The sequence below is a fragment of the Macrotis lagotis genome, chromosome 8 (genome assembly GCF_037893015.1).
Source record: "Macrotis lagotis isolate mMagLag1 chromosome 8, bilby.v1.9.chrom.fasta, whole genome shotgun sequence".
NCBI lineage: Eukaryota > Metazoa > Chordata > Mammalia > Peramelemorphia > Peramelidae > Macrotis > Macrotis lagotis.
The window spans coordinates 178,120,708-178,143,932 of record NC_133665.1 but is presented as its reverse complement, the minus strand read 5'-3'; the positions used below and the strand labels follow the sequence as shown (position 1 = coordinate 178,143,932).

Genomic DNA, 23,225 nt, shown 5'->3' with positions numbered 1-23,225 from the left:
CTGACTTTCTCCTAATGATGTGAAGAAACTAGTAGAGCGCTTAGACAGCTTACCTCTTATCCCTAATCCTTACAACATGACCAGTCCATCTTCTCATTTTATTATACATTTTCCTGATACAATCTTTATTCCTACTGTAACAGTCATTAATTGTATGTTGCAATCTGCTCACATTTATTGCACACCTTTCCAGTTCCCCTTGTGAGATAATAATTTCAGTTCCCAAGAGACTGGTTTGTTCCATGTCTCCCAGTCATATAATAACAGGAGTAGAATAATAATATTTAGAAGTTGGTTCTGTAGTGATGAGAGAAATCTGAAGTCATTAAAAGAAATTTTACAACCTCTTAAAAGCAATCGAGTCCATTTTCTCTTCCTGTTTAACTGTGAGCTCAACTCACCCATGTGCATCTCTATCCTAGCTAAACATACTGATGGGCAAACTCAATAGGTTGCTCATCCAATTCTACATCATAATCTTGGCAATAAATAAATATTCTTCTACTTGATTTTTCCTAGGTGAATGGATGGACCACAGCTTTTTGAGTAATCTCTTCCAGGAATGGCAATTTGAAAAATGCCATCTGTCCACAGGAGGATTTGGAGAGCCTCGTCATTCCTAGGTAGCCTTCAACTAAGATTCTAAATTGGACCTCCTCCATGCCATGAGACTGTGAATCTCACTGTTCTCTAAGTCAAGTGACATTGAGAGCCACTGGATAAACTCATGGCAGTCCACACCTCTTGGAAGAATCACGAGTCTACGATTTTAATTCTGTTAAGATAAAAGACCAGCAGGACTTGTCCCAGTCCTGCCAATCCACTGCATATGAATTTTCATACAAGTCTTGTTCTCCTGAGAGCAAGGACACACTTGCTTTTTCCTATTTGTATCTCCTGACACTTAGGAGCGTTCAATAAATCATTTTAATTCATTGATTATCTTTTTAAATATTTTGATTGTCTATTAGTCAAACAATCTTTATTAAGTACTTACTATGAGTCAGATATAGTGTTAAGTGCTGAGGATACAAAAAGAGGCAAAAAAAATGGGAGCTCATAATCTAATGGGGGAAGATACCTGTATAAAATAAACTATGCACAGGGTGAATTAGAAATCATCAAGAGAGGGATGGCAAGAGAATTAGGAGGAAGGGCTTTTAGATGGTAGATATCTTGTTGGAAGAGAGCCCTTAAGGAATCATTTTGTTATAAATCATCCAAAAATATTGTCAACGTGCAGGTGGTAAAAAAGAGGTCTAAGACCCAGTTTCCTCCCTCAACTTCAATTTGGATGAAAAGACCAAATATGTATATATAAAATATAAAAAATATTCAATGCCAAATGAATGATATAAACAGGAGATCAGACAAAGGAAAGCCAAAGCACAGGAGGAAATGCATAGGACCCTTGAAGACCTAAATGGAGTTACTTCCACTCCTCAACCTTCTGCATCCCTGTGAAGGTGAACCCCAACCTGCTGAAGGTCAAACTCCAGTTGTCTGGTCCTGACTCTTTGTCTCTGTTAGGCCTATCCCCAAGACCATCTCACTCCAGATTCTCCAGCCGCTGTGCTCTCTGCTACATCTGGACCATAACTAACAAACATCCTCACCTAATATCACTTCCTCTTTTTTTCCATCTTCTGAAGTTCAAGGATATGGAGCTCTTTCTTGACCACACTGTGATCCTCACTGCTATTTCCAGGTCTGGGTGCCTTTTCTCTCAAACCCGCCAATTCAATGCCTTTGGTGGAAAATCTAGAATATTCCCATCATCATTTCCAGACTTCTATACTGCCATCATTCACCAACTTCCCTTCCTTAAGAGATTCATATAATACAGGTTTTTCACCCAATCCAGATTTTGACAGTTCTTGTTATCTAACAGCTTGTTTATTCTCTCTCTGTTCTCAATATGTCCAGTGCCTGGATCATTCGAGATCTTCAACCCAACTCCTAACCCCTTTCTAGTGGACTTTGGGTTCTTACTATATCAAGTCAATCCTACTACTAGACCTCCGAAAAGGAATTCGCCAATGGAATAAGGGAATAAGAGGGCCACAGGCACTAAGAAAGGTTTTCAGGAAGAAACTACGGTTGAGACATGATAGTACAGTCTGTAACACACAGACTAGAGAGGAATGAGGTTGACCAGCTGGGGCTCCTCCCCAAACTGGAGGTCCTAGAGGGAACTCATCAGCAACAGAAAGGAGCTAGTATGGGTTAATTATCATCTTTAAGTATAAGATTTCCAAATTTCCCTATTTGTCCAGGCCTCATCTTGTTCCTAAGTTCAGGTTCCATGTGACCAATTCCCTATTTGATACTTCTTCCCAGATGACCTAAAGGCTTATCAAATTCACAATAAAAGGAATCTCATGAAAAGGAATCTCATGATCTTTCTCACTAAATCCAACCCTCTTTCTAATACCTTGAGCTCAAGATCCAGGATATCCTTCCACATACCTTATGAATGCTTCTATTTCATTTGCTGCCCACATCAATTCAACCGTCAGGCCTTCCCAATTCTACTTTCACATATTTACATCTACCTTTTTCCCATAGGCTAGTCCTTTATTACCTTCCAAGGGCAGTATACAATTTAATTCAAAAATAAATTGTTTTTAAAATTGGTCTTCCTAGATTTCCTTTTGTGAACAATCCCCTCCACAGCAGTGATTCTCACTACACAAGTCTGTCTCCCTCTGCCTCTCAAGAAGCTTCAGTGGTTCACTACTGCTGTTAGCACAAAAAAGAAAAAAAACAACACAAACTCCTCTCTCTGACCTTGAAGCCCCTCATAAACTGGCTCCAAATCAAATATCCAGATTGATCTTATACAGCATCTAGGTTACAAAATGCTCAGTCCACTGTTCCCTACTCTGCCCCACCCCCAGTTCCATACTGGCACAGGCAATCACCCTTGTTTATAATGCTTTCCCCTTCTCATCTCTGTCTCCTGCATTCTCTGGATCTCCTTAAAGGCCAACTTCCCCATAAGGCATTAGTTTCATTTCCCCTATGCCACCAAAGTTACATGGTATGTAATTTATATTGACTTCATTTTGTGTGGGTCAGGGCATCAGAGTAGATAACAAATTCCATGAGAGTACAGATTATTTTGCTTTTTTCTTTCTATGTAGAAGATATAAAAGAATCCCTAGTAGATGTCTAATAAATGTTTAATACATAAATGAATACAGATAAAATAATCTAATTTGTTTCTTATACATGCTAAATAAGTGAAATTTTAAATTATCTAATACAAATAATCAAGGATAAATCAACATTACCTGAGAATATGAGTCACAAGCCACATTTGAAGTACAAGGAATGGGTATGAGAAACTTTCACGGAGAGGAGGGGTCCACATCACGCGTGTACACTGAAAATAAAAATGCACTTAGGACCAAGTATTAAACTTTCTGGATGGCAATAGGTACTCAATGAAAATGGCTAATCGTGGATACAAATCAAACAAGAGTGTTATTTATGAATTATTTACAAAAGTTACAAACGAAGTGTTTTACTTTTTCTCCCAAACAGCATCACTGAAATTACCAATGATACCAACATACAGCTCTCAAGGTCTTAAATGGAATTCTGACCTTAAGAACAGAAAGTAAGCTTTTAGGATATGTGATAAAATAAAGAACAATGTTCCCCTGCTAGGAAAGCTTTATAGTGAAATTTAAAGTCTGCCATATGAAGCAGCCTATTTTAAATGAGCTCTTTTGTTACCTCTTCTCTCACTGGAATTTTAGACTTACCTATCAGAAATTATGGTCTGTGGGAGTGGAGAATAGGGACAAAAGAAATCTACAGGTAATTTTGTAGACCTCGTTTTAAGCATTAATTTCATCTTTTCTTGCCCATTCAATTTTAAATGAGAAGGAAATGGAGTATATCTCTCGGGCTGTTCCTGAGTTGGAGGATGTCCCCATACCCACAATGTCAAAGGTAAGCTTGCCGTGGCAATTCTAAAAGGGAATTGGCCCCAAAAGTCACTAGCAAGGAAGACAATCTCACTTCTAACATGTAAGGAGAGCAGAGAAAAATTTGTAGTGAGCTGTAAAGAGCTGGAGATGACTGGGCTTTCTACAGCAAAACAAGCTAACCACGTTTAATCATCCAGGCTGTCTCTTCTTATAGGAGAGAGAGGAAAGGGATGGCCATTACATTCTGCAGACTATTTAATGAACTTTTTCACTAAAATGCAAAAATAAGAAGAAAAGTAAAAAATTAAAATGAAGAAAATAGAAAGGGAATCATCTGGAGGGTCAAAAAAGTAAGACCACAGAGAAAAAGAATCATCACAGAAAACTGAGAGTTAAGTAATAAAGATGAAGTTTATTCTAAAGAGAAGGGAGAGAGGCACTGTTTGAGAGCAAAATGCCTACATGAATTCCAGGGAATGAAAAACGTGGAGCCATCTGCCCATGCTGGCAGGTGAGAGGTCAGCCAGTAAGCTCTGAAGAAGAGGCGAATTGAGGCTGCTATGCTCCCACTGAGGCAATTATTTCCTGAACTGACAATATCAAGAGGGACATGTTTCGAGTTCCATGTGATCAAGGGTCTCCCTCCCAAGGTTTGTCAGGACTAGGGGTGGGGGGCCGCTTCCTACCTTTGGTGACCCACAAAGGATACTGCCAGAAGGGATCGAAAATGCACTACTCAGAATTAGGAAGTCATATCCAGGAGCTAGAGAAGATCAGGGCCAGTGTTTTCATCACTTCTATCAAGCAGAGGCAAGGACTTCAGAAGGGCTAATAAGTAAACAATAGCTGGCTAAAATGATGGTTTCTAAGAATTCTTTTGGGATTCTGGAGAATGGCTTAAATATAGAAATGGCAGGTTCCTGGCCAGAGATGGAATGGATTCTAACAAGGAATTCTAAGACAAAGATCCCCTAACAAGGATTCTAAGACAAAGGGGGGATGCTGTCCAAATTTTCTTTGAAGTTGGAATAGAATCATACCTAAAAACCAGTCAGTGGATTTAATGGGAATTTCTACCAAATATTCTCAAATTTATTATTAAGGGAATGGTTATTACATATCTGGTTGGTTCTTGTCCATTACTGAAGATCAAAATATCATCACTATGTTTGAGACGAATGACAGTGTGTCCAGCTGTGGCTGATGGGACCAATACAAGCTCAGAATGCTCTACCACAGGCCGGGCACAAATAGTTCACATGAACACCTGGGGTGGTTACATCTGTCTTGTTTCCTTTGAGCTACTTCAGTTCTTCCCTTCTCATAGAGCTCAACACCCTCTCAAGAAGCTTCAGTGGTTCACTATGCTGTTAGCACAAAAAAAAAAAAAAAAAAAAAAAACCCACAAGCTCCTCTCTCTGACTTTAAAGCCCCTCCTAAACTGGCTCCAACTCATATGTCCAGATTGATCTTATACTGCATGCTGGGTGACTCTATGCCAGTGTCTCCTATGTTGCACAATCAATTACAAAGTTCTTAAGAGAGACCTTCAGGATGTCCCAGAATCACTTCTTCTGACCCCCTTGTGAGTGCTTGCCCTGAGTGAGTTCTCCATAGAATAGTTTTTTGACAAATGTTCAACTGGCATTCTAACAACATGTCCAGTCCATCATAGTCACACTCTTTGTAGTCATGTTGGAATGCTAGGCAGTTTAACTCGAGAAAGGACCTCAGTGTCTGGTATCTTCTGCCAGGTGATCTTCAGAATCTTTTTAAATGAAAGGGATTCAGTTTTCTGGCATGGTGCTGGTGGACTGTCCAGGTTTCACAAGCATATAGCAATGAGATCACTTTGGTAGTCAATCTTAATACCTTTTCTCTCCCATATGTTCTTTTGAAATTTCCCAAATACTGAGCTCTGGCAAATACTAGCTCAGGCAAAGCAAGCATTAACCTCATTGTCAATGTGGACCTCCTTGGAAAGAACACTTCCAAGATAAGTGAACTCATCCACAGTCCTCAAAACTTCTCCATTTGCCGTCATTAATGGTTTCACATATGGATGGGGTAGGGTTGAGATGGATCACCTGGGTTGTCTTGGTGTTCATTGTTAGACCAAAATAAGCACAAGCATAAGAGAGTCAATCCATACTTTGTTGCATCTTAGCTTCAGAGGGTGCACTGAGGGTACCATCATCTGCACCAATACCCTCTCCACTTTGGTCTTGGCTTATAGCCTCTTCAAGCTGAAAAATTTATCATCAGTGCCATAGCCAACCTTGAGGCCATATTCAACCTCAGTGAAGGCATTTAATAACATAGTTGAAAACATCATGCTAAAACGTATGGGAACAAGGACACATTCTTGTTTCACTCCACTGGTGACTGGGAAATCTTGGGAGCATCGTTCACTATACAGAACCTAGGCATGCACACCGTCATGAATTTGATGTACGATACTGATGAACTTCTCCGGACAACCAAATTTTGACATAATTTTCCATAAATCTTCCTGACTGACAGCATCAAAGGCCTTGGTCAGAGCTACATATGTTGTATACAAACCTCTGTTTTATTCTTGGCATTTTTCCTAGAACAGAAAGGATCACAAAATACCTATATAGCTTCATTAAAAAGAGGTCATGCCAAATACGATTTCCTTCTTGACAGTTGTTATTGGATTAGAAGGTGATGTCAAATGTTTATACACACACACACACACACACACACACACACACACACACACACCCATATTCATACATAGACATATTGGAGATTTATATAGCTATATTTTAATAACTAAACATATAGCAATAATCTATCTATATCCTTTGTGGGTAAGCAACCCTCAGGCCTGACGACTCTTGGGAGTGAGGCTCTTTATCACACATATCCTCAATACATGTCCCTGAAAGACAGCAGTTCACTCACATTAAGATCAGTTCAGGATATAAGTGCCTCATTAAGAACTTACCAGCTTTGACTATTCACCAATTCCTCTGAGCCTATTGGCCAAGCTCACTTGCAATGAAGTGCAGATTCTCCCTGATACTATTTTGAGGATATGTTTGAGACTTTTGTAGTGGCCTATTTACAATTAAGTATAAAACTTTTAAACTGGTTGAGTGACTGAGTCCAAAGTCCTGAGCCATGAATGGTTTCATGTAAGCTAAGAAGGAGATTTCTAGCAGATGCCCCAAGGTTCTCTTCTAAGCATTCAGCAATTTCAAATTGTTATCAATGACTGAGATAAAATGCACAGAGGACATGTTTAACAAATTTTTGGGTATCACAAAAACTAAAAAGGTTGGCTGACAAGCTAGATGACAAGATATAAAAGGATTTTGACAGGACAGAATGCTGAGGGTTCAAAGACAGATATCATAGTGGTAATAGTATTGACTTCTACTTGGATTTGAAATAATCATCTTCACAAGAATAAGAGAGGGGATGTGAGACTAGACTAGAATTTATCAGAAAAAGCTTTGAGCTTATAATAGAAAAATAAATGAAACTTGGGTTAAGAGTAGATAAAAAGCTAATGTGATCTAAAACTGCAGTTAGAGAGACAAGGTGATCAGGAGCATGGAGACTGAACTGGACTCTGTTCACAGTTCTTTGAGAAGAGATGCTGATAATCTGGAAAGTGTTCAAAAAGAAGGTTCACTCAGAATGGTGAATGGCCTGAAGACAGCATATGATGATTGAGCGAGAGAGCTAGAGACACTTAGCTTAGAAAAGAAAAGACGGGGGAGAGAGGAAGAAATGCTCCTTCAGCAATCTGAAGAGCTGTCATGTGGCAGACTCCTTAGACTTATTCTGCTTGGTCACTGAAGTGCTGAGAAGGAACACTAGTGGGAAGCTGAAGGGAAACAACTTTGGAATAATACAAGGAGACAATTTCTCTAGATGAAAATCATCCATCTTCAGCCTGGACTGCTCCTGAAGGTCATGCACTTTGTTCAGCAAAGTTCTTGAAACAAAGAGCAGCTCATCACTTATTAAGAACATCAGAATGGAGCCTTGTTTTGCTAAAACATTTTCAATTATGAAATTCTATGAATCTATGACATCTGGATGCTAATAAGCAATCAATCATCCCAGTAAAGCTTTCCTCAGTCATCCCAAAGAAAGTAATGCTAATAAAGTCATGGGACACATAGAAATTTAAAGATTAAAAAAAAAATTTGAATGTGAATAAAATGAAAATCAAGAGTTGATCTCCCTTAAATCTGACAATATCTAAGGTCTATTAAAATTGGCCTTCCTCAAAGTCCTACTCTGCTATCACCCTGTAGCCTGAGGTTGACTATGGATTCTCAAAGGTCAGCAAGCAGAAGCCCTGGCAGTCTCTATTTAAGTGACAAAATTCCAAATACCCTCTTTGTAACAGATTGAGTCTTCTGAGCACCAGACTACATCTGAAGACTCACTCCCAGGAGACCTATAACTTAGGGAGGAATTCTTTAGCCATGGCAACTCATGAAACAATAATACCAAACAGCCCTCACTCCTTGGTAGTCCCCTTCCCTTTCTGTAGTCACTGATAGAATGAGAGTTAATACCCAGATCTCAATTTTTTAAGTCAACTAAAAACATTCCCTAATATTAACTAATTAACTAACCTTAAAACACTAACACTGGTTCTTTAAATATGAGATCTTTTTCCAATATCATATTAGGAGACTGCAAGAGTCCTTAACTAGAAGTCCTTAATTTCCTTTTTATAATAGCTAATAGTAGTAATAGTATTTCAACCTAATTGGATTCCTTTGTGATTCTATTTTATTTTATGCTTTTAAAAACATTCTGTTAAGCAGCGTAGGTGACACAGTAGATAGAGCACTAGCCCGGGAGTCAGAAGGACCTGAGTTCAAATCCAGTCTCACACACTTAATGATTACCTAGCTATGTGGCTTAGGGCAAGTCACTTTAACCCCTTTGTCTTGCAAAAATTAAAAAAAAAAACATTCTGAAAGGCCTCACCTATGAACAGGCCAATTAAAAAAAATAAGACATTCAATATATGAGGAACTGAATTATACCACTGACAATCTCACTATGAATAAAAGAAAGAAAAAAGTTTCAGCTAAATGGAAGGCTGGATCCCAGATGACTCTTAAGAGACAAATAAGGAAATTAAAGAAATTGGTTGATCATGCATTCACATGTACCAAGAAATAAAATTTAATGGTATATTTGATCAGCTTGCATTGTGATACTCACAATAAATATTTGCAAAAAGACCATGAAAAATAATTTTAAGCTATGCACTATGTGTTGCAGTGAAAGAGGGAAAGGCCTTACAAATTACACTAATACTTGGTCATTTTATTGCAAAGGAGGGAATGGGGTAAATGAAGAAAAATATTGCTTGGGAGAGAGGTTGAAGGCATGGAGAATAGAGCACAGAAGTTCCCATGTCTCACAACTATATATGAATACTTTCAGAAAAAAAAAATCCTTAGGTGCTGGACATAGAGATCATAGAATAATATCTCAAAAAGAAAACTGATTATTTTTAACAGACAGTAAGTGACTTGTTATTGACATGGGTATCATTCTAAATCAGTTCTCAGTACAATCACCTGAGAGATCTTTGTATAACAAAACTAATGCAAAGCTGGAGGATTAAAAAGGACAAAGAGATAAGCAATTCTTTTTTGGCATTTAAAGCTCTTCAGCTCTAGTCTATCTTTCAGGCTGATTACACATTACACTCCTTCACAAACCCTACATCCTAGCCAACCCAGTCTGGTGCTGCTTTCCATACCATCTGTTTTCGCCATATTGCCTCTTAAAAGATCTTTTCTGATTCCCCTGACTGCTAGTCAACCTCCCTCCTCAATAACTGTGTATATGTTCTATAAGCACCATTCTATGACCATGCAGGATCCTCGTAGTTGATTGTAAGCTTCTTGAAGGCAGACATTGTCTCCTACTTGTATTTGTATCCTCAGAACCTATGACAAATCAGAAGCACTTAATAAAAGCTAATTCAACAAATGCAATTGAAACAACTCCAACTTAATCTATTTAAATTATTGATCTTGAAAATGGAATATGGATGATATAAAATATTAATTTCAGGGGCAGCTAGGTGGTGCAGTGGATAGAGCACTGGCCCTCGAGTCAGGAGTAGCTGAGTTGAAAGCCAGTCTCAGACACTTAATAATTGCCTAGCTGGATGACCTTGGGCACATCACTTAACCCCACTGCCTTAAATAAATAAAAAAAATTTAATAATATTAATTTCAATTTCAATACTTATACGTAGAAATTTAACTGGTATAAACCAATTGTCACAAGGAGACCAAATGAGCTGAAAAATGTCAAATGGACAACCTGCCCCATTTGCTTTCTTTCCTTTTAAGCTACAAGGACATGGGACTACCTTGAGCTGGCCGACAGCCAGGCTGGGGGAAGAGTAGTTTCCCTACCTTCCATTCAGTCAGGAGAGCTATAGCACATGGTCAACTGTGTCTCTTTGTGTCTTTTTATCCTGAGTTCAGATAAGTGAGTATTGAAATGGACATGTCAATCTGATGTGGGTTTGAGAGAACAAGAAGTGCCAGAAGTCCAAAAGTCCTAATAGCAGAGGCTGGATGATATTAGAGTAGTGTGGTTGGTGGGAATAGAAGCACCTGTGATGGATGCTCTATTTGGTGAAGGAAGTGTTTCTTTCTATTAAATCAAATGCTCTTTACAGATAACAATAAACACAATGGGTCTCCTAATTTCTGCATCAATGAATCAATAGTATGGCTATAAAAATGTGGTCTGCTTTATATATTTTTAAAGTCTTCTTTCATTTCTTTGATATTCTCATAAAGTTTAATATTTCATAAAGATTTTATAGATACATGGAACTGAAAAGTTTTTGCATGCACAAAATTAATGCCACTAAGATAAAAAGGGATGCAATCAACTGGGGAAAAATTTTTGTGTCAAATATCTCTAATACCTGAGACATACTGACAACTAACAGAAATATTTGAAACAAAAAGTCTTTTTCTCAAAATAAGAGATCAAAAGATAGGAAAAGTTCTCAGAAGAAGAAATGCAAGCTACTGACAATCATATATGAAAGAATGACAAATAACTAATGATAAGAGAAATGCAAAACAAAATAACTGAGGTTTCATCTTACTCCCAGCAGATTAGAAAAGATGAAAAAGATTTGAATAATCGATGTTGGAGAATTTGCAGAAAAACTGGAACATTAATGAATTGCTTTCTGAATTTGCATAAAAATTCTTGAAAGTTATTTGGAATCTGAAAATAAAGTATTCAAAATGACCATACCTTTTTACCCAATTTGATCTAACTGCTAGATATAATGCCCCACGGGGGTCATTGACATAAGATTCTTAAAATACCACAATGCAAATGAGGAAATAGCAAAACAATTGGGGAGGGGGGAGTAAATTTTCATCATCTGGGGAATTGTTTTTTTGTGATATATGAACAAAATAGAATGTCAATGCACTGCGAGAAACAATGATCACAATGACTAAGAAGAGCATGGGAAGAGTTCCATATTATGCAAAGTGAACCTAAGCAAGAAAACAGCAAAAACAGTGACTAGAACAATTTAAACAGAAAGAAAAACACACTGAAACTGAATGTTGCAAAATTATAATAACTAAAGTTGTCTCCCAAAAACAGATGTAAAAAGGGATCTCTCATTGTTTCTTTATGAGGTGGGGATGGAAGGCAAATCATGCCTGTCAACCAATACATATCAATCAGGGTTTTTTTTTTTAATGTTAGTGGGTTCTGCTGAAATCTTTTTATTTTCTCATTTTAAATTCTTTCTTATATGGGATGGCTCTCTTAGACAGCAAGAGAAAGACACATTAGAAAATGCAGGTAATATGAAAACAAAAAATGTTATTTAAAAATTATAAAGAAATCATAATTATAAAGAAATTATAAAATCTCTAGATTACTTATTCTATAAGAATTAAATCTATATTTTGTCCAAGCAATTAGTCTTTCCCCCCTTTCAGATAGAATGAGAAATGTTCCCACCCTGCCCTCTGAACTAGGTTGTCTCCAGTATAGACCTTGGTCTAATGTGGCTGCTCCTCCCATCTTTGCTTTCTTGAGCTTTCATTTTGCAGTAGGGTTTGTAATATTCGGATGTGTTGAGGTGTTGATGATTCCATTATCATTAAAGAGCTAAAAAAGTGTTTGTTATAGAAATTTTTAAATAGTTTCTCCACTATTCAGCTATTTGTTGTGCTGCATTTTAGGCAGGGAGGAGATAAACAATGAGCTAAGTCCAGAAACTAAGTAGGAAGAAGAGGACAGGCTACATTGCTTGAGGAAGCTGTACAGTATTTTTGATGATACCAAGCTGATCTTGAACACGAAAGCATACTTTTCATGTCAGGTGATGCTGCAAGGATGTCTATCAAAAAATCCAACAATCTGAAAAATATCAAACTTGTAGATGCTCCAAAGGACAACAGAGCAGCAGATAGTGGGCCTATGTGGGTTGCCACTTAATAGCAACAACGAACTGTGTAAAAGAAGCATAAAAGACTTTATTCAGGGGATATGGGATCAGATGGGGGAGTCAATCGTAACAAGAGTTTGAGGTGAGAGAGCAACGGCGTCAGTTGACATTCAGTTACATGGTGTCAAAGATCTAGTGGAAGATGTAAAGAATACTAGTGGGACCCTTCATAGAGAGTTTATGGACAGTAGTTACACTAGAAGAAAAGAAACAAGGAGTCTACTATCTGCAAGTTGAAAATTCTAAACTGAAACAGTCTGATTAGAGGTTAGCTCCACAAAAGAAGGAATGGTAGGGTTAAAGCCATTTTGTATCTTGAAGCAAACAGGTTTTAGCTTAGGGTTATATGTCTTGGGAGAAGATGAAGTGGGATAACATTTTGCCATGTTGAATTTTTTAATATCTTAAGTTTTCCTGCTATTTTTTATATCTCCAAAGCAAATTACAAATTCACCTGTTCTCTTTTTTCCCCCACTTCGTCCACTAAAAGCACCAGGTATCCAACAAAGTAATCCTCTCGACTAAAAGTGCCAAATTTAAATAGAAGTATAGTTCCTATTGAAAACCACAAATTAACATTATCTATGTAGTATTATATTTTGTTATTTTGCTAAACATTCTGACTGGGCTAAACTCAGAAGTTTTGCTGCATGAAGGAATGGTACAGTACGTCTTTTCCAAACTGATCCCAAAGACAGGAAACCATATTTTTTTTAACATCAAATAACACATCATGGAAGCCTATCAAGAAACCAAAAAATCTGAAAAAATATTAGTGCAGGCAGCATATTTATTCTAGACCAAGTTCTTTAAATATATATAATAAAATACATAGGGTTCCAAGGAAAACCAGTTGTATTGATATATAAATATAAAATTCACATGTTTTCAAAACCAAATTCATGGATCCAGGTTACCACAGGATAAAATTCAAACTCTTCAGCTTAATGTTCAGGACTCTCTACAAGAATCTTTGCCCCAGACCAGTGATGTCAAATTCAAATGTAAATGAGACCCACTAAATGTATTAAGATCCCTGTGGGCTAAATAGTAAAACATATCTACATTCTACTATATTTTTGTTCACTTTAATATTTCTTAATTACATTTTAATCTAATTTAATCTAGGGGCACTCAGGGGTATTGCTGCTGCAGGGCACATATCTGACCATTTTGCTCTAAACAAATTTTTGAGTTATTACTATTACTGCCCTAAATCACATCTGGAAATTGGCATTTATCTATTCATCATTTATGTGACATTCCCTTTGATACTCTAATGAGTCACTGATTCAAATGATGTAAGTAACCCACTTCCCACAATCCAGATCAAAACCCAAAGGTGCCCCCCATTCCATTTGATTCTTGTCTGTTTCAATAAAGGGATCTCTATTCATCCAACAAAATGGAAGCTTTTCTCTAGATCGTTTTATATTTCATGGCTAATAGTAGACTTTTTATGACTATACTTTTCCTCATAATCAGAAATATGCACACTACTTGTCTTCACCATTAGTCTCAAATTCTCTTTAAATCCCTGAGAGTCTTGATTCTAAAGAAATTATGATAATTGGGACTTGTAGTCTTATAGTTAGGCTACTATTTGTTTGAACATCTAAAGGTGCCCAGTTTTTTTTTTTTTCTCATGGAATACCCTAGAATCCAAATCAGCTTTTCAGAGAGCCATCTACCCACATAAACTGTTTTTTAATCAATATAGAAAAAGGTGAACTATATTTCATATTTCTCTGAAGACTTAAATCAAAAACAAACAAAAAATTTAGTTTTAATTTTCAATTTCTATTTGTTAAAATCTGAAAACTGACATTATAAAGATACATATTTTAATGTCAGAAAAATCACTTCGTTTTACTTTAGTTTTTAAAATTTTGATATATTTCTCCTAACAGCAGACACTTCTCAACAAGGATATCCAAAAATATACTCAATATAAAGCTGCCCCACAATTTAAAGAAAACCATCCCAAAAAGTGAATGCAGCACTATTATTATAAAAGCACCAATTAGAATGATGGTACATGTCACTTTCAGGTGTTTAAAAAGAAAAGTCATACTTCAACTTTAATAATCTTGGTGACTATTCTCTTTGGCCTGAGCTCAGTTGCTCATTAGTTTTATCTCTATGTGTGTTATTATAATATAAGTAATATATAAAACCTATATATATGTAAAAATAAGTAATATAAGGCACTGCATAGACTGTTCTTTAGCCTCTGATTTCTTCCTTCTAATTGCTTCATTGAAGGGCTTCACAATTCTCTGACTTCCTCACCTTTAGACTTACCTCAATAATTAAAGGCATTTCTACTTGACAGAAATGAGGCAAAGTAGTGAATCCCACATTTTAAGCCATTCCTCACTGCTTTTACTGATAATGCGCATGATGATTTTCACTTCTCATGGCTGTTGTCAGGACCTAAAACAATCTGCTCACCTACTGGTTCATAATGACTGATTAGAATGGTCTCTGCTCTGATGATAAGGAGCACACGTGTTCTGGGATATGGGAGTCTGTCTACAGAGAAAAGCATCAGAATAGCCCAAGTTTATTTTCAAGACAGCAAATGTGCACCATGTCAGCAGGCAGTTGGGGCACTAAAAATTTGTTCTGCTTCACCCCTTTCTTACTGGAAAAGGCCCATTCCTTGTGGCCAAAGACAGGGTGCAGAATATACACAGGCCACCCCTGGGCTGCAGCTAAGCAATGCTCCAGGAACCCCGGAGGGACATTCCTGTTGTTGGATGCCTTCTGTGTGTTGACAGAACCTCATCTGTCACTGCATCCTCTGATAAACCCCTAGGATTAACACTAGCAGTGCAAGATTTCATTTCTGAATCACAATGGAATCTTGATGATACAGATTTTTCTTGCTTTACATAAGTGGAACAGAAGAGGGTCACAAATCTGTGGCATATGGTGCAAGGACATACAGGGGCCAGGCACAGAAAAGCAAGAACAGAAAGGAAGCACATGCAGGAGGTGGACACAGGGGGGTCAGAGATAGACAAAGACAGGACAGGACCAGTGACAAGTGGGAGTAGGAACCATATATTCAGTACAGGATGGATGGAAGACAGACACACAGCCAGGTGAGCAGAGCAAAGCCAAGATCTCTTTTTTAGTTATTGTTGATATTAGGAGATGAGAGGCCACAAACCAATGAACTAAAGGGCAGGAAAAGAGAGAGCTCATAATACTGTACAGTAAAGTTAACACAGGTTCTTTCAGAATTCTTTACATAAAGTAGAATTTGTATAATGTAAATTTAGGTAAAACAAGAATTGTCTGTATATAGTTTATCTGCTGTAAATTTAAACATAACAGCCATCTTTTTTTAAAAAAATCTGAACTTGAACACATAAAAAATACAAAAAAAGATTTTGTATGGAATTTTGCATGGAACTATAATTTTTTTCCATAAATCTTTTTACATTGCTTTAAAGAATGGTATAAAGTGCTGAGACAGATTCATTATACTTGATTATGTGGATTTAGAACAAGGTTTTTTTCCCTTTTTAATACCTTTAATTCTTTTTTTGTGGTTGTAGGGAGATAAAGAGAGGCAATAATGATGTCCAAAACCTCATTTTTTGAATGCAAAGAATAGAAGACAGTTTGTAAGGAAGGAGAGACAAACAAATCAGTCTTGAAAGGAATCCATACACAATGACCATCTTTTTAAGGGAAAAAAAACCTGTACACTATCTGTATGGATTCCAGGAAAAGAAATTTCCAATGCATTCCCAGGAATTTGCTCTCATTCATCCTATGTTAGGGGTAAATGTCCTGAATCATTTGGGAAGGTAGATAAAGACTCTGGCAGTAGGAACACAATAGGGTGAACCTTCATGTCTGTGTCCAGAGTTTCTGCACATTCCCATAAGTGACCACATTAAATAAGTTATAGAATCAGACAAATTATTAAACCCTGCCATGTCCCAATTACGAAGGGAATGAGTCTAATGAGATGTTATCAGTATTAACTAACCAGTTTTTATGTAAAGATATAAAGAAAAAAATCAGGGAAACCAAAATCATTAAGTAATCGCCCAAAGGATGTCTCAAATATAGAAGTTTGGATGATGTACTGTTCTTTCCTTGTCTCAGAACCTTAGAGCAGTTATGCTAACACTCAGTAGACAGAATTCATACTAGGAGTATCCTAAGAGTAAACTAGCATTGAAAAAAAAAGGAAAAGAGGGAATCTACAAGCTGGCAGAGAAGGACTTTGTTCCACTCCCCCAGGACAAATAAGCATGTCTATGAAATCCTATTTCCCTATTTCAGAACTGGAGTTTGAAGAGATTAGAGGGGAATCAGAGATTAGGATTCTCCAATTTGTGCAGGGCTTGGGATCAGCAATTTACTCTTTCAAAGTTTCAACTGTCAAAGGTTTGCATCTGCAAAATGGGGACAGTAGCACTGACTGACTACCTCCCACACAAGAATGGATCAGGGCAATGGAGTTCATTTGTAAAATGTTCAGAGTCTCTGAAGAGTCCATGCAGAGGGACAAATGATATAAACAAAGGTTCTTAACCCTCATTTCTGTGACATAAGGAAAACTGGAATTATGAAGTCCCTCCAATTATCAGGAATCAAAAAGCAGTCTACAAACTACAAGTTAAATTCTAGGGAGAGGTATTCCACAATGAGAGTCAAACACTGGCTAGTCCCATATAGGGACACGTGTCCTAGGTAGGCCTGGAATCCTATTTTGCCTCATTCCAAGCCCTATATGCTATCCACTAGACCAGGGCTGTCCAACCTTAGGTTAAATAATTATTCGAGAGCCACACCCGCTATGTGAGTGCTCCAGGGCCAAGCTTCTTAGATATAAAAGTTTGCCTCATAATTTCTTAGAAAGTAGGGGAATGCATGTCATCACTATGACAAGCAAAGGCGTGGATCGTGAAAGCAAACCCAAAGCAGTAAAGTGGAACAGTAAAGAATAAAGGTAGGTGCATATGACCAGGCTGCACTGTACAGATAGAATGCATCCCACAGACTGAATGAAAATCCCATGTGATATGTTCCATCGGTAATACTGCTTAAAAACAGCAAAGAATATTAACATCAGCAAGACTAGTTATTAGTGATGGATTAAATAATCTAATATGCAAATTATTATCACTTGTTAGTTCATGAAAATTAAATCTCACATGTGGCACACAGGCTGTATTTTGGACAGCCTTGCACTAGACCATGATGATTTTACAATTATTTTACAATATGCAAATGTCTATTTTAAGATCCCAATTTCAAATATTAAGAACTGTTAGAGGGGCAGCTAGGTGGCACAGTGGATAGAGCACTGGCCCTGGAGTCAGGAGCAACCGGATTTCAAATCTGGCCTCAGTCACTTAATAATTACCTAGCTGTGTGACCTTGGGCAAGTCATTTAACTCCACTGCCTTGCAAAAACAGCAAAAAAAGAACTACTAGAGAAGTGAATGAATTTTTCCATGTTCCCTGTCAAATAGAGGATTTTCTTAAGTAACATATGCACATATTAAACTAAATATGACCTTAAATATTCTTGCAATTTATGTGAAAAATCAAAATAAATCTGCATTCTATTCCATAGATTTTCCAAGAATCTAAAGTTTAAAAAAAGAACCTCTAATAATGATCATTAAAAAACTCTCTAACAATGATCATTTAACATTTTAAAAGATTCAACTCTTGTTTCCTATATTGTAACAAAAGGACAATAAGTTATTTATTAAGGATCTATTTGTTCTTGGTAGAACTTTAAAAAGAATTCAAAAAATTTAACAAGAGAAATCAAGGAAAAACTAGAAATAAAAATAAAAGCAATTCAAGAAAATTATGAAAAGAGTTAACCAATTAGAAAAAGATATAAAATCTTAAAGAAGAAAATAATTCCTTGGAAACTATACAAAACTAGGCAAAAGGAATTGAATAATGTCAGAAGACACCAGGAAATAATACTACTAGAAAAATAGAAGAGAATCTAAAACATCTTATTTAAAAAAAAAGCAATTTGGAGAACAGATAGAGAAGAGGCAATATGAGAATTGTCAGACTACCTGAAAGTTATGAACTAAAAAAACAATGTCTTCCTTCACAACGTGATTAATATGGATCAATATTTAGCATAATTATACACAAAGAGTCTATTTAGATTGTTTTCTGTCAGGGGAGTGGAAGGGAGGAAAGGAGAAAAATGTAAAATTCAATTCCTTGTAAAAAACAACTGGAAAAAACTAACACTGCATGGTGTTGGAAAAATAAATAAAAATATTTTTTAAAAAGAATCTGAATAAAACATTACAAGAAATTATTAAGAAAAATTGTCCTGAAATTCTAAAACAAGAAGGGAAAGTAGAAATAGAAAAAAAATTGCCATTCACCACCTGATCATGGGAGGAAAAACTAACAGGAATGTCATAGACAAGTTTCAAAATTTGCAGGTTAAGGAAAAAGTATCGAAAGCAACCAAAAAAATTAATATTGCAGAAGTACAGTCAGGCTTTCACAAAACCTAGCACTTCTACTCTAAAGAATATTAAACTTCAAAGAACAAAAAGAGCTGGGGTTGCATCCAAGAATAACTTATGTAGCAAAATTGAATATAATTCTGAAAGGAAAATATGAACAGTTGATGAACTGAAAGACTTTCAGATATTTATAACAAAAAAAGGTGAGAACCCAGTGGAGAGAGAGAAAATATTAATACAAGTAACCATAAGACGAAGCAACTCAAGAGGTGGGAAATCACTTCAATGGAATCATGGGTCCAAAGGCCTGCAAAAGGTCAGATCTAATAGCTTATTTAACTAATGAGTGCAATGAGGGATTATCTGGATTTATATTTAAAACTGATTACACAATGTATCTGGCAGAAATAAAGTATGTATCAACTGTAGAATGAAAGGTTAGTGTGCCCAAAAAGGGTTGTGTATTGTCCAAATTGTTTTCCACAACAATTGGATAATTTTACCAAAAATGTGTTGAGTAGCCCCATTCTCCCATACCATCCTTTTACTTTTTTGTAACATTAGCCATTCTGATAGGTGTGAGGTGGTACCTTAGAATTGCATTTCTCTAATCAAAGTGATTTAGACCACTTCTTCATATGCCTTTAAGATAGCTTTGATTTCTTCATCTGAAAACTGCCTGTTCATATTCTTTGAACATTTATCAAATGGAGAAAGGCTTATCTTAAAATCTTGATTCAGTTCTCTATATATTTAAGAAATGAAGCCTTTATCAGAGACACTTAACTAGAAACATTGTTTTCCAGCTTTCCTTTCAATCTTGACTGCACTGGTATTGTTTGTATAAAAGCTTTTTAATGAATTTAGATGCTGTACCATTTATTCCATATTAGTTTAGTACTGATACTGCTTCATTATCACTGGTACCTTTAAGTAAGATATATTTTCCTTCCTAATCTATTTTAATTAGGTCTAAGTTTGCTTTCACTTTGTCTGAAATCAGAATTGCTCCCCTGCTTTTTTACTTAAGGTGAACAGATTCTGCCCCAGACCCTTACCTTTATTTACTCTATATGTGTGACCCTGATTCAAGTGTGTTTCCTGTAAACAACATATTGTAGAATTCTGATTTTTGATGCACTCTGCTATCTGCTTCTGTTCTATGGGAGAATTCATCCCATTCACATTTCTAGTTATACATATTTCTCTCTATCATATCCTTCCTCCTGGTTTTAGTCTCTTTCATCCTTTCCTTCTTCACCAATGTTTGCTTCTGACTACCACCTCCCCTGATCTGGTCTCCTTTCTGTCAGTCGCCAACCCCTCCCCCTCTTTACTTAATCTCCTCCCCTCCTACTTCCCTGTGGGGTAAGATAGATTTCTATATTTAAATCATTGTATATTATTCCCTCTTTTGAGTCAATGTCGATCGGAGTAAGGATTGAGTGATGGTAATCACCCATCCTCCCATATTCCCCTCCACTGTAATAGATCTTTTGTGCCTCTTCATGTGAAATAATTTTCCCAGTCTACATCTTTCTTCTGCACTCATTGTACTACTTTTTCTCATCTCTTAATTTTTTGTCATTCTCTCAAGTTTCTTTTATTCCTGTCCCCTCTGTGTATATTTATTTTCTCTAAATATACTATTAATACTTTTTTTTGCAAGGCAAATGGGGTTAAGTGGCTTGTCCAAGGCCACACAGCTAGGTAATCGCAGTCACCCCTTAATGATACATTTTTTTAAAGAATTATAAGTATCTTTTTTTCTTCTGTTGGATGTGATTCTTCTTTCACAACATGATTAATATGGATCTATGCTTGGCATGGTTATAGATATAGAGGCCTATATTGCTTTCTTTCAGGGGGAGAGGAAAGAGATGAGAGGGAAAAGAAAAAAATGTAAAAAAATTATAATTGAATAGTACCATTACATATAATTGGGAAAAAATAAAAAATGGAAATTAAAAAAAGAATTATCAGTATCATTCATTTTCCCATGTAGAGATATAAATACTTTAGTTCCACTGACTCGCATTTTTTTTCCCTTTTTACCTGTTTATGCTTCTCCTAGGTCTTGATATTGCAGGTTTAGGTCTGGTTTTCTATTTATGAAAACTTGAAATATTTCTGTTTAAATGACCATTTTTCCCCCCTTGATGTATTATGCTTAATTTTAATGATTAGTCCTAGCTCCTATGCCTTCTGGAATATCATGTTCCATAACCTCTGATTCTGTAATGTTGCAATTGCCAAGTCCTATATTATCTTGATTATGATTCCTCAATATTTCCTTCCAGTCATTTGTATTTTTCCTTTGATTTGATAGTTCTGAAATTTGGTTATAAAACTCTTTGGAGTTTTTATTTTGGGTTCCTTTTCCTGACATGATTGGTATATTCTTTCAAATCCTATTTTTGCCCCCAGGTTCCAGGACATCAATGCAGTTTTCCTTAATAATTTTCTGATATCCAGGTTCTCCTTTCAATTCAAGTAACTCAATGATTCTGATATGGTCTCACCTGGATCTATTTTCCAGGTCAATTGTTTTTCCCATGAGGTATTTTACATTTTCTTACATTTTTTTTCATTCTTTTGAAATTTGTTGGACTCTTTTATGTTTGTTTTTGTTTTTGCAAGGCAATGGGGCACACAGCTAGGTAATTATTAAATGTCTGAAGATGGATTTAAATTCAGGTCCTCCTGACCCAGGGCCAGTGTTCTATTTCCTGCATCACCTGGCTGCTTCTTGTTTAACTGATTCTTGATGACTCACTGAATCTTTAGCTTTCATTAGTTCAATTCTAACATTTTTTTGTCCCTTCATTTTTTTTCTAATTACATGCAAAGATAGTTTTCAATATCCATTCTTTTGCAATCTTTTAGGTTCCATATTTTTCTACCATCCTAGTCTCTTTCCCCTCCGCATGGCAGTGAACAATCTGCTATAGTTGTACATGAACCATAATGTTTAACATGTTAACATATTAGGCATGTTGGAAAAGAAAAATTAGAACAAAATGGAAAAAGAGATCATGAGAGAGAAAGAAACAAACACACAAAGAAGTTTTTTAAAGTGAACATAGGATGCTTTTCTCTGCATTCAGACTCTGTAGTTTTTCCTTTGGATGTGGATGCTATTTTCCATAACAAATCTCTCAGGATTGCCCTTGATCACTGAACTGCTGAGAGGATCTGCATCCATCACAGCTGATCATTTCACAATGTTGCTGTGAATTGCAAATCTTTCCAGACTTTTCCAACGTCTTTCTGTTCATTATTAAACATGATGTTTGTCCTTTGTTCTTAAAGAAGACCATGACAACAAGGGAGATGATGTCATGACAAAGCACCCGAATTGGATTTGAGTGAGGGGGGGACTGAGCTAAGTCACCAGCCTCATTTTCTCCTACAGAGTCATCTGGGTCCAGGAGCCACTATGAATCAGGATGATAGGAGATAGCCCTGAATGTGAAGCAACCAGAGTTGAGTGACTTGCCCAAAGTCACCTAGCTAGCAAGTAGCAAGTGTCTGTGGCTGTATTTGAACTCCTGTCCTGACTCCAAGGTCAAAGTTGTATCCACTGCACCACCTAACTGCCCTCATTCTTTACCAGTGCTCTGCATTCCTTCTAATCTTAGAGACAATGGTTATATTTGTGCAAAAACTTTTTCTTTCTTTCCATTCTATCTTCCCCTTCTTTGTACTTCTCTTTTTCCTTTCCCCAATGATTCATAAATTATCTCTACTGGATTTATTTTCCAGGTTGGTCGTTTTTCCTAAGAGAAACTTTACATTTTCTTCTATTTTCAGTCTTCTGATTTTGTTTGATGGAATCTTTGTGTCTCATAGAGTTCTTAGTTTCCATTTATCTAATTCTAATTTTTAGGGTTTTATTTCCTTCAGTTTTTGTGCTTCCTTTTCCAGTTGGTCAATTTTTTTTTGAGGAGTTAACATTTCTTTTTCAGTTAAGGCACTTTTATTTTTTCCATTTGCCCAATTTTATTCTTTAAGGTACTGAATTTCTCTTCAGACAATTTTTCATAAATCTCCTGCATGACTCTCATTTCTTTTCTACATTTTTCTTTTTCCACTCTGCTTTTTTAAAATACTTTTTGAGTTCTTTGAAGAAATCAAAAACCACTTTGAGGCTTCACACGGCATTTTGCCACTGTTTTCCTCTTCTGTCCCTCTTAGAATAGTAGCTTTTTATGGTTGGTACTTTGGGGGATTTTTTGCTCATTTTGATAGTTGCTCCTGAGGCAGGGTCTAATC

The 23,225-nt window shown here is 36.4% G+C and overlaps 1 protein-coding gene across 1 annotated transcript in view; it reads right to left on the bottom strand.

Moving 5' to 3' along the window:
* The window catches only part of LOC141496391 (protein C-mannosyl-transferase DPY19L1), a 125,109-nt gene that overhangs the window by 49,388 nt on the left and 52,496 nt on the right, over positions 1 to 23,225 (bottom strand). The window contains exon 8 of the mRNA XM_074198922.1: positions 3,297 to 3,388. Coding sequence (XP_074055023.1) covers positions 3,297 to 3,388 — 92 coding nt within the window. The remainder of the gene's footprint in view (positions 1 to 3,296; positions 3,389 to 23,225) is intronic.